Below are 16,369 nucleotides of genomic sequence, written 5' to 3'. Positions count from 1 at the left end.
CGAAGCCGGACCGAAGGGGGACGGAGAGTCCCGAGCGTCACCGGAAAGGCCCGAGTGTTGCCGAAGAATGGCGAAAATTGACGGAGAAACCCGAGTAGCGCTGTGACCGCACCGAGGAAATACGAAGAGTGCCGAGCGCAGACGGAGAGATCCGAGAGTGAACGGAGAGAGCCGAGCGTCGCCGAAGCAGGGACGAGCGAGGACAAAAAGAGCTGAGCGCCGCCGGAGAGTCCCGAGCAGTGCCGGGGCGGCCTGAGCCCGCTCCGAGCGAAGCCGGAAAGTGTCGAGGAGGGACGAGGCGGCCCGAGGGGCGCGCGCGCCCCCCGGCGGAGGCGCCGGGCCGGCGGCGTGTCCGCGCACGATCGCTCCACACCGGCCCCGCTCGCCCCCGGGCCGGGCTGCTCGCCGGCCCCCAAACCGGGGCACCTCCGGGAGCCCGGCCATCACCGCACCGGCAGCAGCCCCCGCGGACACCGGCCGGACTGTCGCACACACACAAGCCCCGCTGTGACGCTCCCTGCAGCCACCCCCTCCGACCCCCTCGGTGCCTGCCGGTGATGCTCCCAGGGATCCAGGCGGGCTGGGCGTTGGGATCCCCATCCCAGCCGTGCCCCTGGCGGTGATCCCTACAGCATTAGCCGTGGGAACACGGCAGGATGAATTGGGAGGTCCAAGAGGTGTGAGGCGTGGGAACTGGGCAGGGAGGGTGACACAGTCCCGGTGGGATGAGCCATGGGGTGCCAGTGGGAATGTGCCGTGGAGTCCCAGTGGGTTAGCTGTGGTATCCTAGTGGGATGAGCCATGGAGTTCCACTGGGATGAGCTATGGGGTCCCGCTGGGATGAGCCATGGGGTCCCACTGGGATGAGCCATGGGGTCCTGCTGGGATGAGCCATGGGGTCCCGCTGGGATGAGCTGTGGGACCCCATGGAGCGAGCCATGGTGCCCATCAGGCGGCCCGTGGGGCAGCAGGTAGGGTGGGCCCCGCAGCAGGCGGTGCCGTGGGGCAGGAAGCCGTGTGGTGCGGAAGCGGCAGCCCTGGCTGAGGCTGTTCGCACGCGTCCCCCGTCAGCAGCCTCCATGGCAGCTCCTGGCACCTTCCTCGTGCCTGCCCTCCTCCTCCTCTGCGGGCCAGGTCCCTACCCCGCTGCTGCCCACGGCCACCCAGGTAAGGGGGCACACGGGAAGGCCACGGGCCCCTTCTGTGGCTGGGGCTGGGGAATGGAGCTCCGCAGTGATGGCGGGCAAGGACAGGATGTGGGACTCTGTGGGCTGGCGTGCTGTTGTGGCACACACCAGGGGCCCGGGGCCCCCTGACGTGGCCCAGGACCTGCGGCACCTACGTGGCCCCTTGCAGTGGGGCTGCCAGGAGGGTCGGGCAGGGAGCCCTGCTGGGGTGTCCTTGTGCCCACTGCGGTGCTGGAGCGTTTCTGCCCCCACCAGCCCCCTGGCTACTAGTCCTGCAGTGCTCTGTCGCTCTACTGGCAAATCCTATTGGTCTGTGCTACCTGTGGGTGCTGGCCAGGTTGGTCGGTGGATCTGCACCAGCTGCCCTTTCCTTCCTGGTCACCTCAGTAGTGCTGTGCAGAGCAAGGTGACAGGACACAGAGGCTTTTCTTTCCACCTGGCACTCTCGTCCCAGCCACTGTTTCCTGAGAAAAAAATCCACTCCTTGTCTGGCTGTCAGTAGAACAACAGCTTTCTGTGGAAAAAGCCCCTCTGTATCCCTGGACCTCCTGGGCTGGCGGGAAGGTGCCCTCCATCTCCACTGTTTCTCCATCTGTGTAGGAACAGCCTGTTTGCTCCATTGCGTTACATTACAACCCAGGAAAGCTCGACTCTGGCTTTCTCCTGCCCCTGCAGTGCTGGCTGATGAGTTTGTTTGGTTGACACAGAGGGAGGCTCACAGGGATACGGGGGGATCTGGCACGTGCCACGTCTCTCCGGTGCGGCCCTGGGCCTTGGCACAGCCACCCACCGCTGCCGTGCCCAGCATTGTCTGTTGCTTGCAGGGGTGGAGTGTGTTCTCTTCAATGAGGAGTACATGAACTGCACGTGGGGGAACAGAGAGATGCCCACAGTCAACTACTCCCTCTTCTACTGGTAGGTGCCCCTGCCCTATGGCCAGTCCTACAGTGGGTCCAGCAGTGGGTCCCTGTGCAGGGGGGCTGCTGCCAGCTTTGCTGGTCCTGGCATCAGGCCCCTCCTCCTCCCCACACCCGGGGTGGGGCAAGCTCTGTGTCCAGAGCGAGCAGAATGGGATGTGCAGGGGAGAGGTGTCCTGGAGAGGGCTGGGGCATGTGAGGCCTTGGGGAGTCCTGGTAACCCACTGTGGCACAGGTACAAGAACATGTCTGACAAGGAGGTGGAGTGCAAGCACTACCTGCAGGACCAGGGTGTCAGGGTCGGCTGCCACTTCAAGCAGAATGAGCTCATCCAGTTCCAGCCTTTCCACGTTCTCATCAATGCCAGCGTTGGTGGCAAGACCCTGGAGATCCCCAGCAAGCGCATGGAGCTGCAGGACCTGGGTACAGAGTGGTGGGGGGACCCCCCCTCTCCTCTGCAGGGCTGTGGGTTATCAGAGCTCCCCTGGGAGCTCCCGGCTGGCAGCAGGGCCCTGGCCATGGGGCCAGCCCTCACTGGGCATTACCCGTCCCTTGCAGTGAAACCAGAGGCACCTGTCAACCTGACCATCCACAACATGAGCAACAATCAGCTGCAGCTGACCTGGGCCTCCCCGTACCCCAAAGACAAGTGCCTGGAGCACGCTGTCAAGTACAAGAGCAACAAGGACACCAGCTGGATGGTGAGAGCCCTGCGCACAGCGCCTCTGTGGCTGTGCCCGGGGGTGGGTGAGCTGCACGCCAGCCTCCAAGGTGATCCCAGCCAGCAGCACAGGGCTCGTGTCTCTGCAGGAGCTCTCGGTGAGCGGAGATGTCTTCTCCTTACCCAGCGTGGACTATGAGAAGTCCTACACCTTCTATGTGCGCAGCAAGGTCAACAAATACTGTGGCAGAACGCAGTTCTGGAGCGAGTGGAGCGCTCCTGTCATCTGGGGCAGCAACTCCACCAGTAAGGGTATGTTCTGAGGGCTGCAGTGGGAGAGGATGGACTGGAGCATGGCAGGGCTCAGCAGGCGAGAGATGGCTAAGCAAGCAGAGAATGGCCTGAGGCAGCAGCTGTAGGGACAAGACCCATTTGGGCATGTGGGCTGCTAGCAGCAGCACCCTTTGCACTTCTGGAAGCAAAACACACCCCGCCAGTGGGACCTGCTGACTTTTGCCAGGGGCTTCTTAGCACTGGAAGGCATGGCTGGGCCAGGGCAGGGTCACCAGCTAGTTATGGTGACAGGATGGCAGGGCTTGGGGACAGGCTCCTTCTCCATGCTCTTTTCCCAGCTGAGCCCTGCCGTGAGCCACCCACGAAGGACCACCTGCAGGCCCACCCCACTGCCTTGGTGGTGTGCTGTCTGGGGATCAGTGTCACCCCCGCTCTTTCCAGGCACGGAGGAACAGCTCTACTGGTTTGGGATCCGCACGGTCTTGGTCCCCATCGCCTCCTGCCTGCTCCTGCTGGTCCTTGTCATCCTGCTGGTGCGCATGGAAAGGTGAGTGCGGGAGCTGACTGGGCGCCGCAGCACTGGGGCTCTTCCCTCTAACACGCCTCTCCTGCACAGGGTGTGGGTCATCCTGATGCCCCGAATTCCCAACCCCAGCAAGAATTTTGATGAGCTGTTCATCACCCACAATGGCAATTTCCAGGTAAGGCAGTGCAGGCAGCCCTGCCCTGGGCTCACCCCAGCGGCGTGGGGTAGGGGCTGGGCTGGATGGCTGCTCCTCTCACCCCGCTCTGCTCCCTGGAGGAATGGACTGGAGTCCCCAAAGATGTTGTGGAGAGCTTCAAGCCCAACTACAGCGAGAGCATCTGCTATGTGACTGAGCTGCCACCCAAGGAGAGCCACGAGCCCCTCTGGGACAGCAGCAATCATGCACCACCGCCAATGCCTGGGCCCCCAGCCACCCCCAGTGAGCTCAGCCCCTACCAGAACAGCTACGGGAGAGCGTGACACACTCCTGCACCCCTGCATGCCCCATTCTCCACAGCTTTGCTGCCCGAACCTGACTGCTCCTCAGGCCCTGCTCCTCGCTCCTACCATGGCTCTGCCAAATGCCCTGGACCCCGGGTCTTGTTTCCTGCCCCTCCCTGCTCCGAGGTGCCCACAAGCACACCCCGGGCCGTGTCCTGGTGAGTGGGCAGCTGCAGCTGAGCAGGCAGGAGCCACCAGCCAACTGGTGGGGACACACAGGATGAGGAGTCCCAGGGGGGCCAAGTGTGGAAAAGTAAGGAAAGATAGGCAAGAAAGATTGTAAATATGCTCAAGTGCCTTGCAGCTGATGTAGGAAAAACACATATACCATACTCATCGTTGTTTAGCTTTGTGTATTCAGTAAGTAGAACTGCTATGTTTAGATAACACAGGCCTGTGATAGACTTAGTGGCACCTTATTTAACATGCTTGAGATTCCTGGCCTGCCGTGGGAAAGATCAAATCACAGTGGTAAACCACAACTGCACAAATCCTTGATAAACAGGCAAAAACAGCAGGTTCAGTGATCCTTTAGGGTGGACCAAGATCCACAGTGCCTGCATCCCTGCTCATGTGCCTCTGCCTGGGTGCTGCTCCGGGGGTCCTGCAGTTGGTGAGGTAATGAAAATAAATTTCCTCTTTGCCTTTCATCCATGGTTTTGTGGTTGTTCCTGTGTCCTGCCTGTGCTGGCTCCGATGGCAAGCCACTGTGTCATCCTGGCCATTCCCCCCAGGCCTCGCTGCTCCTTCGCCTGTGTCTCGTTTCCCGTGGCAGTAAAGCTCTGCCCGCCAAGGGTTTGCCCAGGCTCATTCTGCAGGGTCTGGGGGAAGCACCGCTGGAGGCCCAACGCCTGAGCACCTCCGACCTCTCGCACACAGTGAGACAGGGGCCAGTCCTACTGTCCCAGCTGTGCCCTCCCGGGCTCACAGTGGCAATATGTTTCATCGATCAACATCAAGCTCGTGGGTGGTGAGCCCCGTCCCGGCTGTCTCATGGGGCTCTCTGCACACCTGGGCAGTGTGCTGTGACCTCACTGGGCAATGGGCTCTGCTCTGGGCTGTCCAACCGCTTCTGGGGCCACCTGCAGCCCAAAGCCACCGCTGCTGTCCCTGCAGGTGACCAGACCTTTCTGGCCAGCTCTGACTGCAGCCCCCTGCAGCTGCTCTTACAGAACCCCAGATTCAGTTATGCTGGAGAAAACGCTGGAGATCATCGAGTCCAACCTCCGTCCGAACACCACCATGTCAACCAGTTCCTTAAACTCCTCCAGCTTCACCGACTCCACCGCCCACCTGAGCAGTCTAATCCAATGTCTGACCACCCTTTCTGGGAAGAAATTCCTCCTTGTGTCCAACCTCAACATTCCCTGGCAGAGGCACATAAGAGCACATCGTATCACTGCTTGCTTGGGAGAAGAATGGGACCCTCAGCCGTGCCCTCAGACAGCCGTGCCCTCAGACAGCCGTGCCCTCGGACAGCCGTGCCGGGGCACCGCCGTGCCCTCAGACAGCCGTGCCCTCAGACAGCCGGGTCCTGGCACTGCCGTGCCCTCAGACAGCCGTACCCTTGGACAGCCGGGCCCTCAGACAGCCGGGCCCTCAGACAGCCGTGCCCGAGCTCCGCCGGTCCCGGGCCGGGGTCCCGGGCCTTGCTCCCCTCCGCGCCCCGCGGTGCCCGGGAGCGGCCGCAGCGCCCCCCAGCGGCGGGGCAGCCCGGGCCCCGCCCACCCCGGCGGGGGCGGGGCCTGCGCGCCCGGCCCCGGTAACTTTCCGGCCCTGCCCACGTGGTGCGGCGGCGGCCGCCCCCTGGCGGCAGCGATTGGCGCAGCCGGGCCCGCCCCCCTGCCTGCCGCGGTGCCGGCTCTGCGCTGCCGCCGGCCGCACCGGGCGGGGGCACCGGCACCGGGCACCGGGCACCGGGACTGCGCTCGGCTCGGCTCGGCTCGGCTCGGCTCGGCTCGGCACGGCACGGCACGGCACGGCACGGGCTCACCATGATCGTGTGTCCCCAGAGCGTGGAGCACCCCCGAGGAAGCCGATGCCAGCGGCTGCCGGGGCAGGTAGGACCCGCCCCGCCGCCACCACTGGAGCCCGTACAGGAGCACCGGGCTTCGCCCTGCTCGCCGCCACCAGGCCGGGCACGGCTGCGGCACCAGCAGGCCGGGGCATTCCCGCTGCCCGCTAGCGGTGCGCGGGGCCGGCGAGGCTGCGCTCTCACGATGCCGCGCCCGGCGGCTTGGTCTTGATCTTGGTCCTGCTCCTGCTGCCGGTGCCGGTCCCGGTGCGGCGGTGGCGTCCCCGTCCCCTTTGTGCGGGATGCGGGAGGCGCCGTGGCTCCATCACTGCCAATCAAACTTGTTTTTCTCTCTTCGCCTGCGCTGCCCGCGCCGCTCACCGGGGGCGCTGCCGCCGCCGCCCGCACAATGGGGCCCGGGGTACCGGCCCCGGGTACCGACCGCCGGCACCGCCGTAGGGGCCCCTGCCACAGGCACTCCTACTTCCCCCGTCCTCTCGAATACCCAGGCACAAGGGCCGGGCGAGAGGTGCTGCCGCGGCGCCGTGTCCAGCGAATATATCGGAGGAGCCACCGGTACCGACGGAGCCGCGGTCTCGCCGGGCGAAGGGATGAGCCCCGGCCGGGCGGAGAGGCGCGGCGGGGTCCGCCGGGCCCTCTCCCGCACATCCCGGCGCTGTCCGGGCTTCTTCAACCTCCTGCCTTCTTTATGTGTTCACGGCTGCCGGCCGGGAGCACCGGGGCACCGTTCTCCCGGGGGTCCGCCGAGCGGGGAGGGGACGAGGTTGGTGGTGGGTACACAGTTTAGGTGCCTGATAAGAGTTCAGGGGGCTCGGACACACGAAGGTTCCCCTGGCGAGGCAGGCGATGCTCCCGCAGCTCGGGAGTGCGAGTGGGTGCACTCCGGGAGGAGGAGGAGGAGGGCTGTGGCCGAGGAGGATGAGGAAGGTGGCACTGGGGCCAGTGCGAGAGGCTGGGGAGGCAGAACTGTGGGAGTGTGGCAGGGGCTGCCGGTAGGAGACACCCTCGGCTGAGCTGGTGCCTTTGGAGTGGGCAGTTTAGCCTGGCCAGGGGCTAAGAGCTGAGGAGGTGGCTGTTCTGCACCTTCATCTCCCAGTTCTTCATCAACTCCTTCAAAGACATATCTGCCTGGTTGCTTGCTCCATCACCACCTGGACAAGTGGAGTGAGGAGAGCTGGCAGCGCTAAAGGCTGAGCCATGGGGACCACCTTTCCCCGGGGGGGAGTGGAAGGGCCCTTGGCTCCTCCACCTCAGCCCTCCAGGAGAATACCAGGGGCTGTAGCCCCTTGGGTGTCCTCACAGCATCTCACTTCCCCAGGGAGAGGGACTTTGTAGGGGGCTTTTGCAGATCACTGCTGGCTTTCATCTTCTCCTGTCGATCAGAGAAGCTGGTACTTTTCATCTTTCCATTTTAATTTGAGTTTTGGGGTTTTGTGGACCCCTTTTAGGAGAGGAAGTGGACACTCTAAATGTCAAGTAAATCTCTTGACACTTGAGCGATGGTGTTTCCACCAGAAGTGCAGGATGGTGGAAAATAGCCCGAGCTGCTTCCTGCACTGCCTGTGTGGGTGCAACTGCTCTGTGCTGCCACACAGCTCACCCCTGCTCTGTCTGCCCCTCACCCCTGGCTGCTCTGCCACGCAGCCCTGTAGCTTTGGTGGTTTGCAGAAGTGCTCCTGGTTTTCTCCTATGCCACCATTGCTGCCATGCTCCAGTCACCAGCCTTTGGGTGACTGCACTGGAGAGACAGGCGGAAGGAACAAGACAGTGGTGTCAGCAGGGCCAGAATTTCACTGGAGAGATTTCTGTTCAGGCCTGGGGGAAGAGATGCGTCCTTTGCATCCAAGGGCGCTGCCTGGGCTCCCACATGTGAGCAGGAGCTGTGACTTCCCGTGTGACAAGGGTCAGCACCTGCTGTACCCGTACCTCGGGGTGGGCAGGCTGCAGGTGCAGACCACGCTGTCGGGTGGGAATTGGGGCAACACGGTCGATGGAGCACGGCAGCTGCCTGGGCGCCTTTCCAGCATCCCTGCTCTCTGTTCCCACCACCCTCTTAGGAGGGGCTGGAGCTGTGCTGGACTGGGGCCCTGGTGCAAGGCTGGCATGGGCATTGCTGGGAGTGTTTGGGCCCCCCTTGCCGAGTTGCCCATCTGTGTTTTCTCTGGTGGGCACGGAGCTGTGCTCTGTGCTGCAGGACCCACTCCCATGCTGTCTGCTTGGGCAACACGTGGGGAGCTCTTCTGTGTGCTCCTGATCACAGGGAAGGTCTCAGGACATGGTCTGCCTCTTGGCTTGCTAGGGCAGGAGCCTGGGACCCCCTCTGCCATTTCCACAGCTCTCTCACATCTTGGTACTGGGAAGGAGGTCTCCATGCCGGCAGATGGGCTGCTCCATTCTGGAATGTATTTTGTGCTGTGTTTTCTCCTGATCTGCCCTTGCACACTACAAGGAACATCATTCCTGGTTTGCCCTTTGCTTCCACTCACCGTGCAGAGCCTTCTCCCACAGACCAACCTGTGTGTCTTGCTACCTGTCCTCCTGCTACCTGTGTCACTGAGCAGTGCTCTGCCTGATAGCCGTGAGTGTCCCTCTGGCAGCACCAAGCTGGGAGAGGGATCTCTGCCTCTTGTAGAGCCTGGGCTTAGCTGGAGTGTGCTGCTGCAGCAGGGGCTGCTCTGGGGAGAGCTAAGCAGAGCATGTTTCCTGCAGGTAGTGAAGATGTCCAACAGCGACCCTGAGTGCCCCCAGTTCCTCTTTGTGAAGGTGCTGGCAAGCCGAGGGCGGCTGGAGGCCGTGACCCAGCAGATGGGCTACCACCCACAGTACCTCGACAGCTTCCTCAAGACACAGCACTACCTGATGCACATGGACGGCCCTCTGCCCTTTGACTGCCGGCACTACATCGCCATCATGGTGAGCCCTGCTGGGAGCTGCCAGAGGGGACGGGGGGCTCTGCTCAGCCCTGTGAGGCTCTCCTTAACCTCCAGCAGATAGCCTGTGCCGTGGGCTTCTCATCAGGGACCAAAATCACCATGTCATATGGAGGCTGAGCGAGAGGTGGGTGTGCGATGCCTGTCCTGCTGGGGAAGTGCACGGATGCTGATGTGCTGTTTTTGCAGGCAGCGGCCCGGCACCAGTGCCGGTACCTGGTGAACCTGCATGTGCTGCAGTTCCTGCGGGCAGGGGGCGACCCCCAGTGGCTGCGTGGCCTCGAATTCATCCCCCCCAAACTCCGCAACCTCAACGAGATCAACAAGATCCTGGCGCACCGGCCGTGGCTCATCACCAAGGAGCACATTGAGGTACTGGGAAGGGCTATCAGCCAGGGACCATGATGGCAGTGGGAACGGCAGCATCCCCAGGGGCTGCCAGCACCCTGCCCACCTACCCGTGTCGCACTGCTGGTCTGTCCATGTTCTGCAGAAGCTGCTGAAGATCAGCGAGTGGAGCTGGTCACTGGCGGAGCTGGTGCACGCCGTTGTCCTCCTGGCACACTGCCACGCGCTTGCCAGCTTTGTCTTCGGCTGTGGCTGCGAGCAGGACGAGGGGCTGATGGGCCGCGGCTCACTGAAGCCATTGTCACTTGGGAACCAGTGCTTCTGCGAGGCCACTGCCGGCAACAGCTACGGCCAGGAGCTGCTGCGCATCAACCGCAAGCGGGTGAGCTCCCGAGGGTGGGTGTGCAGGGGACGGGGGGGTGCTGCTGGGACCACTGCCCTCACCCCCAAGCCTGTGTCTGTGCAGTCCCTGGACTCCTGCATGGAGCTGGATTCCCTCCGGGAACGCATGCAGCGGATCCATGTGGAGACTGAGGGCAGGGATGAGATGAGGCTACTGCAGCAGGACCGAGAGGAAGGTGAGGGGCAGGGAGCAGAGGTGGGTGTGCAGGGTGGGAGTTCATATGGCACACCTGCGTGTTTGTTGCTCCTCTATGCCTTACGTTTTCCATTATGTGTGGTTCAGAGGGGCTCTTGGGATGCATGTGGGGCAGGACAAGGGCTGGCTTTCAATGCCTGATGTGGCTGGGAACAGGGCAGCTGAGCACTGCTCTGACCCAGCCGCAGGGCTCTCCCCTCTTGCAGATACTGATGGGGAAGTCACCGGTGCCACCAACCTTGCATGCTACATGCAGGACCCTGACTTTGGATACCAAGACTTTGCCCGGCGCGACGAGGATCAGACGCAAGTATTCAGAGTCCAGGTAAGACTCCTGCTCTCTTGGTGGGCAGCAGCTCAAGCTCCCCTCCCCTCCTATAAATAGTGGCAGAGTTGCCCATGCAGACTGACCCTGCACCACTAGGGCTGGGAAGAGGGAGGTGACTTCTTTCCCCAAGGAAGAGGGAGGTGACTTCTTTCCCCAAGGTGACTTCTTTCCCTTTCCCCAAGGGTTGATGATTTTTTTCACATGGCCCTCATGGAGGCAAGGGTAAAAATAATTCAAAAGCTGCTTGATAAGGAATGTTGTGGTTTGGGCAGAGCCACCTCCAGGGCATATTCACTGAATTCTTCTGCTTCCTGAGGTCTCCAGCCCTTCTTCCTGGGAACATGCTCCAAGCTCCTTTTTGCAATTGCAAAATCCTCTTGCTGTGCTCAACAGGATTACTCCTGGGAAGACCACGGCTTCTCACTGGTCAACCGGCTCTACTCTGACATTGGGCATCTCCTGGACGAGAAGTTTAGGATGGTGGATGGTCTGCAAAGCAGTGCCATGGCCAAGCGGCAGGGCTGTGAACCCTCTGTTTTCAAGCGGGGCATCTGGAACTACATCCACTGCATGTTTGGCATTAGGTAGGGAAACCAACCTCACGGTCCAGGGGAGAAAACTGAGCTGACCCGGGCGGGAGGAGGGTAGGGCACTCAGTCTGTCATGCAGATGAGCACGGAGAAGGGACAGAGGTAAATCACCTGCCTGGATGTCGAGACAGGCAGGGGAGAGATTCTCAACTGCTCCGTCCTGGGCAGGGGCATCTGGGGCAGGGTTTCAGTGCCTGGTGGCTGTTGCCATGTGCCCCCCTGCCCTGTGACTGTGCCATGCCCCAGGCAGGCCACAGGCAAGGTGCTGGCCGTGACTCACCCCTGTGCTCCCCACAGGTACGATGATTATGACTATGCAGAAGTGAATCAGCTCCTGGAGCGAATGCTCAAAGTTTACATTAAAACTGTAACCTGCTACCCAGAGAAGACAAACTCAGAAATGTTTGACAGGTTCTGGAAGCAGTTCAAGCACAGTGAAAAGGTGGGAGAGCTGGCCCCTGGCTTTGGCTGTGGTGGGGCTGGGAGTGGGCAGGGGCTATAGGCTGAGGTGTTTTGAGGGGAGTACGGGAGATCTTTGAGCCACCAAACCAGTCTGAGGCAGGTGGGGAGGAAGGGAGGAATGGAAACTGGCTGTTTGTACGGAGCTGGGCTTAGTGTGGCATGGGGCTGCCCATTGTGACTAGACCAGGGGCACCAGCAGCACAGGCATCTCCAAAGTCATTACCCCAGTGGTGAGTGCTTCTTGGCGAGCCTTCTGTCAAGCTGTAACTCACAGGAGCAGCTGCTGTGGGTGTCAGGGACTGTGCCGCTGCCAGCCTGTAATGCTGGTGCCAAGTATGCAGGGAACTCCCTGGCACGAAGCTCTGGGAAGCAGCTACAGCCTACAGGACTCGGGAGGAGGGGAAAAGGGGAGCTGCCTGAGCTGGAAAAATTGGTGGCATTTTGATGACGAAAGACTCGCTTGCCCAGGTGGGCAGTTGCTTGCGCTGCTGAGCACAGCACACTTCGGCTGCCTGAGCCTCTCTCGCTGTCTCCCCAGGTGCACGTGAACCTGCTCATCCTGGAAGCCCGGATGCAGGCAGAGCTGCTGTACGCGTTGCAGGCCATCACCCAGTACATGATCTCCTAGAGGCTGGAGCTGTGCTGCGGCAGAGCCAGGCAGCCCCTCTCTCCCTGAACTCGTGCGAGACCCATCGTGCTGGGACCGACGGCGAGGGATTTCTTGATTTAGTTTACTTGACTGTATTGTTCCTTTTTGTTGGTTCCCCCCGCCCCCGGCCTTGTGGGGGTCACTGAGTGGCCCTGTTATGTGCAATTACCAAACTGTGAGGCAAGTCCGTGCTGCTGAGATGCTGGAGACTTGAACATGTCCAAGGAGGACTGCCAAAAACATGGGGGAGAGGGAAGGGGGAGGGAACTGGGGCCAGATTAGAGGGATACTCCTTGCCTGGGTGCTGTGGGAGCTTCAGTGGCACAGGAAGGGCAGAGGGGGAGAACTGGCTTCCTTCCCTGTGCTGCAGTGGCTGCTCTGCTTGCAAAGCCACGCTTGGGCACCTGTCCTCATCGGGGTGGTGTCTCACTTGGGAACAGTGCGGGCAGCATGTAGGTGTGTTGCAGTGTTCTGAGTTGCAGGGTTAGGCAGCAAGAAGTGCTGGCTCCTAGCAAGGGCCCTTCCCGAGGACAGCAAGGGGATGTTCTTGCTGCCTACATGTTATATCCTTTAGGTCTATGTGCCAAACCCTTCTGGGATGGACAAGAGATGACCCAGCAATCTCCAAACTGTGAAGCGCTTGCTGGCAGAGCATCCTCGTGCTTCGCTTTCTCCGACGGCAGGACGAGAAGGCCTTTGACAGTGTTCAGGCACTGGAGGTTTCTGCTGGGGACTTTGGCAGTCCTAAGCCCCTCCTCTGCTTCCCATCACCAGAGAGGCAGGAGGAACAAGGGAGGCTTGTTACTGTGGTCTGTATCTTCTTACCACCGTGAGAGGGCTGAGGTTCTGTGCCCAGTCACTTGCTTAACAGCGTGGTGGAGGAGCCTGTGGTCAGCACAGGCAAGCTACAGGAAGCTTTTCCTTGAATGTGGGTTGGGGGGCACTCCTGGGACTGCCCCATTTGAAGGGAGGCAGCCTGTCCACCAGCCTTGCCCTCTCCCTGGGGGGCTACACCACCATTCCCCCCATCTCCCCGGGCGGCTCCCTGCCTGTGCCACAACCCCTGGCTGGAGAGGTACAAGGGCACCAGTGCAGGCTCCAGAGAGCAGCCACAAAAGGGGAATGAAGCCACCCCGTTGTAAAGTGGGAGCCTGAAGCAAGGCCAGCTGTCAAGTCAGCCAGTGCACGCTGCTTCAGTCGACCTGTTTACTGCGTAAATATACAGGGAGAAAACCTTGTGTATGGAAGCTACAGAAAAAGCCTATTTTTGCTATAAATATATTATGTTTGACATGGATGTGTGCTTTATTTCTGCCAGATGTCGGGAAGGGGATCCAAACTTGCATGGTTGCTGTGAAGGTAGGACAGCAATGTCTGGCTGACCACAGCACTGAGATGGCCCAAGTGCCAGAAAACCCAACATTCTCAGCCATGCTGGGGTCATGCACTGACAGCTCTGGTTCATGGCCAGCAGCTGGTCACTGAGGCTACACCTATCCTGTTCAGCTCAGGTATATCCTCTTGCCACGCTCAGATAAGCAACTGCTGCAGCGCTGCACATTCAGTAGGAAAAGAGGGAAGTTTTTTAAGGGGCTGTGGCATTCCAACAAGGAGGAGTGGAGTGTGCCAAAGGAAGGAGCTGGCTAGTACCTGATCACAGGTGGCCAAGGTGGGGGTACTGCTTCTGCAGCTGAAGAAGAAGCATTTTCCTCACACTCCCAAGCAGACGCTCAGTGAGAAAGGCCAGGAACCAGAATCAACTTCTTCCTGATTCGTGCTCCTGGTGCTTTCCCTCCACTGGGGCTAGGCCAGCTTGTACTGGGCCAAGCTGGTGCCTGGGCAGTAAAATGCCAGGAGAAGTGGTGCTGGGTGGTACCAGCTGAGTCAGTCCTGGTGCTGGAACAGTGACCCCAGTACAAGCATGACTGGTGCTGGGACAGCTGCCACCAGGCTTGGCTAGCCCGTGCTAGGACTGACTGCTGTACTATCACTCAGCCCCAGCGAGGGCTGGGCAGAGATCAGGCAGCTGGGTGTACTGCTCACTGTCAGGCTAGCTGCTTGCCAGTCTCCCTGCTGCCCCTGCACCAGCAGCTCTATCCCCTGCAGGGCTGGGGCGAGCCACAGCAGCCAGCTCCCCACAGGGCTCAGCGCTGGCAGCACACCTGCAGTGCTGGGCAGCCCGGGGCTGGCTCCCAGCCTGCTGCCAGCAGCAGCACCCTCACCTCCCACCACCACCCCGTGCTGGCCAGGAAAGGGACAGGGCAGTGACAGCATGGCTCTGGCTGGGGGTGAGGGGCTGCCTGTCCCAGGTGATGTGAGGCTGGCTCCCTTCTACCTCACCTCTACACCTGCACTAAGGGCTGGCCTTGCAGGGGCTGGGGCCAGCCACACCAGTAAGATGAAGGGCTCCACGCTCTCTCGAGCCTGAGCTGAAAAGAGCAGAGCTGCTGGCAAGGCCACTAGAGACTGCAGGCAGTCACACACAGCATGCCACAAGTCTGGCAATTTCAATGCCTGGGTCCCTGTCCTAGTGGCCCCTGCCATCCTTCACGTGCTTGGGCCAGGATATTCCTCCCTGTTGCTCTGTGGCTGGAAGAACTGCCAGAGTACAGACTGCCTCACCTCTGCAGGAACCTTCCAGGATATCCTGCACGTGGGAGCTGGGACACTGTGACTGTACCAGGGATTACCCAGGGGAGGATGCAGGCACATGCCCAAAGCAGGAACTGAGTTTCTTGCAAAGCCTGTAGCAGAAAGAAGTGCTGGCAGGTGCAGCCAGGACTGCTTTTGTATCAGCTGAGCCATTCCCAAGCTGCACGGTGAGAGGAATGGTGTGTCCTAGCCCATGGACAACACCAAGTCACACTGCAGCAATGGCACTGCTACAGCTCCTACAACCCGTTCAGAGTCAGGCCTCTGGCTGCCACTCTTACCACAGCTAAGAAGGGGAAATACACGAGCTGAGGATAGCTTGGGAGAAAGCAGTGTGCACCTACCTGTGCCCCAGCCCTCCTTCCTCCTACACCAGCCCCACCACAAAGGACACATGCAGTAGGGCAGCAGCCTTCCCCACTGTGCTTCCACACGTGGGCCCATCACTGGTGGCACACAGGTATTCATCAACCAGCGGGGATGGAGGCAAAGCAGGACTGTGGCCAGAAACCCAGCTGAGCAGAAAAGCTGTTTTTGCACTGGCTTCACGTACTGCTGCTCTGTGGGCAACTACCCATAGGCCAAAATACTTATGGTGACACGCTGGGAGAGCTACAAGGTCTCCAAGACTGCAAGAAAGGTGCAAACACAATGCATTAAAAGCACAGAACACAGCAGGACTCTTGGTGACTACTGAAGACAGTCACACGCATCAAAAGCAACCCTGAGCCAAGGCATTCAGGTCCCACTTTGTTCTCCTTGGCAATGCTTAAATATGGCACAGGCCAGTGCTCAAAGAGGTAAAAGAAGCGTTAATGGCTACTGGGCAAATGCATGGTACCCTGTTATGAGGCAAGTTTTGAATACATTCACTTTGATCCAATCAGCTGCAAGATCTTGGGCATTTTGTGTCTCCAACAGCACCCATCATTACATGCCTGCAAGAAGCCCTAAGTACCCAAGGAACAGATGAGGGACAGAGAGTTCCACTAAGGATCTCCTCCTAATTCCCCATTTTTGTAAACTGTGTTAAATCTTGAAGCAGGAGCCTTAAGAGCCCCTTAGAGTTATTTAGTTATTTGCATTAACTGTAGTGAAAAACAGCATTCAAAAATAATATACTGAGTATCCAAGGCTTTGAATGAAAATTTTCTGGCTGTACACACATTGTGCAATTTCACAAATGAGTCTTTACCCTCAGCAGTGTTAGAATATCCCAAACTTGCCCTCTGTGTGTCTAACCTGGCCAGTGGAATCCACAGTCTACACTCCTTCCCTCGTTTTTCTCTCCTTCCTTACCTGCCACCACTGCTGCTGACACACAAAGATATTTGAATGCAGCTATACAAAACAGAGTCACCTTTAGCACTGAGGTCTAGAAAGGCAAGAAATGAAGGGGCTAACCAACTCTGGACTGGACCTGCAGGATTTAAAACTCCCCCAGGGTCAGTTTTAAGGCTTGGCACCCCATGGAGCCCCATGCACTGCCAGCAAGTTGTAACAAGGGGCTCTACACACTGCAGAGCACACCAGAGACTTTGTGAGTGGTCACACTGCAACCCTTCTTCCTCTGGGCAATTACAGGGCATTCCACTGGTGGGGGCCCTAACAGGTGAGGATGGCAGAGGAAAGAAGACAAGGGTAAGGAAAAATAGCTGGCCCTTGCCATAAGAACAAAACAAACTGGATGA

At 59.9% G+C, this 16,369-nt stretch overlaps 2 protein-coding genes across 4 annotated transcripts; both read left to right on the top strand.

The window, feature by feature from the left end:
* Nucleotides 1-241: 241 nt before the first annotated feature.
* On the top strand, nt 242-4,736 carry IL2RG (interleukin 2 receptor subunit gamma). Its single transcript, XM_053956151.1, has 9 exons — nt 242-544; nt 1,072-1,167; nt 2,012-2,102; nt 2,340-2,527; nt 2,663-2,805; nt 2,915-3,077; nt 3,501-3,606; nt 3,676-3,760; nt 3,862-4,736. The coding sequence occupies exons 2-9, from the start codon at nt 1,080-1,082 to the stop codon at nt 4,063-4,065; spliced, it is 1,068 nt and encodes a 355-aa protein (XP_053812126.1). The 5' UTR covers nt 242-544; nt 1,072-1,079; the 3' UTR covers nt 4,066-4,736.
* A 1,200-nt stretch (nt 4,737-5,936) lies between these two features.
* LOC128795264 (sestrin-3-like) lies at nt 5,937-13,317 on the top strand. 3 transcript variants are annotated; one of them, XM_053955897.1, is made up of 9 exons: nt 5,937-6,146; nt 8,831-9,034; nt 9,241-9,423; nt 9,545-9,781; nt 9,866-9,977; nt 10,204-10,322; nt 10,719-10,909; nt 11,213-11,357; nt 11,916-13,317. In XM_053955897.1, exons 1-9 carry the CDS (start codon nt 6,081-6,083, stop codon nt 12,003-12,005), a joined length of 1,347 nt encoding a protein of 448 aa, XP_053811872.1. In that variant the 5' UTR covers nt 5,937-6,080; the 3' UTR covers nt 12,006-13,317. The 3 variants fall into 3 exon arrangements, with proteins under 3 accessions (XP_053811872.1, XP_053811871.1, XP_053811873.1); XM_053955896.1 differs by having other exon boundaries at nt 10,186-10,322; XM_053955898.1 differs by lacking the exon at nt 5,937-6,146 and adding an exon at nt 9,112-9,178 and having other exon boundaries at nt 8,961-9,034; nt 10,186-10,322.
* The last annotated feature ends 3,052 nt before the right edge of the window (nt 13,318-16,369 follow it).

The sequence above is a fragment of the Vidua chalybeata genome, chromosome 14 (assembly GCF_026979565.1).
Source record: "Vidua chalybeata isolate OUT-0048 chromosome 14, bVidCha1 merged haplotype, whole genome shotgun sequence".
Lineage (NCBI taxonomy): Eukaryota > Metazoa > Chordata > Aves > Passeriformes > Viduidae > Vidua > Vidua chalybeata.
The sequence above is the reverse complement of the archived record's forward strand: the minus strand, read 5'-3'. Positions and strand labels throughout refer to the sequence as shown.

Bases quoted from the DNA above. Each gene is read 5' to 3' on its own strand.
- IL2RG (XM_053956151.1), top strand. From the start codon at position 1,080: ATGGCAGCTCCTGGCACCTTCCTCGTGCCTGCCCTCCTCCTCCTCTGC. The intron at 2,103-2,339 runs GTAGGTGCCCCT...ACTGTGGCACAG, and splicing joins AACTACTCCCTCTTCTACTG to GTACAAGAACATGTCTGACA. The intron at 3,607-3,675 runs GTGAGTGCGGGA...TCTCCTGCACAG, and splicing joins CTGCTGGTGCGCATGGAAAG to GGTGTGGGTCATCCTGATGC.
- LOC128795264 (XM_053955896.1), top strand. From the start codon at position 6,081: ATGATCGTGTGTCCCCAGAGCGTGGAGCACCCCCGAGGAAGCCGATGC. The intron at 9,035-9,240 runs GTGAGCCCTGCT...CTGTTTTTGCAG, and splicing joins GGCACTACATCGCCATCATG to GCAGCGGCCCGGCACCAGTG. The intron at 9,424-9,544 runs GTACTGGGAAGG...CATGTTCTGCAG, and splicing joins TCACCAAGGAGCACATTGAG to AAGCTGCTGAAGATCAGCGA.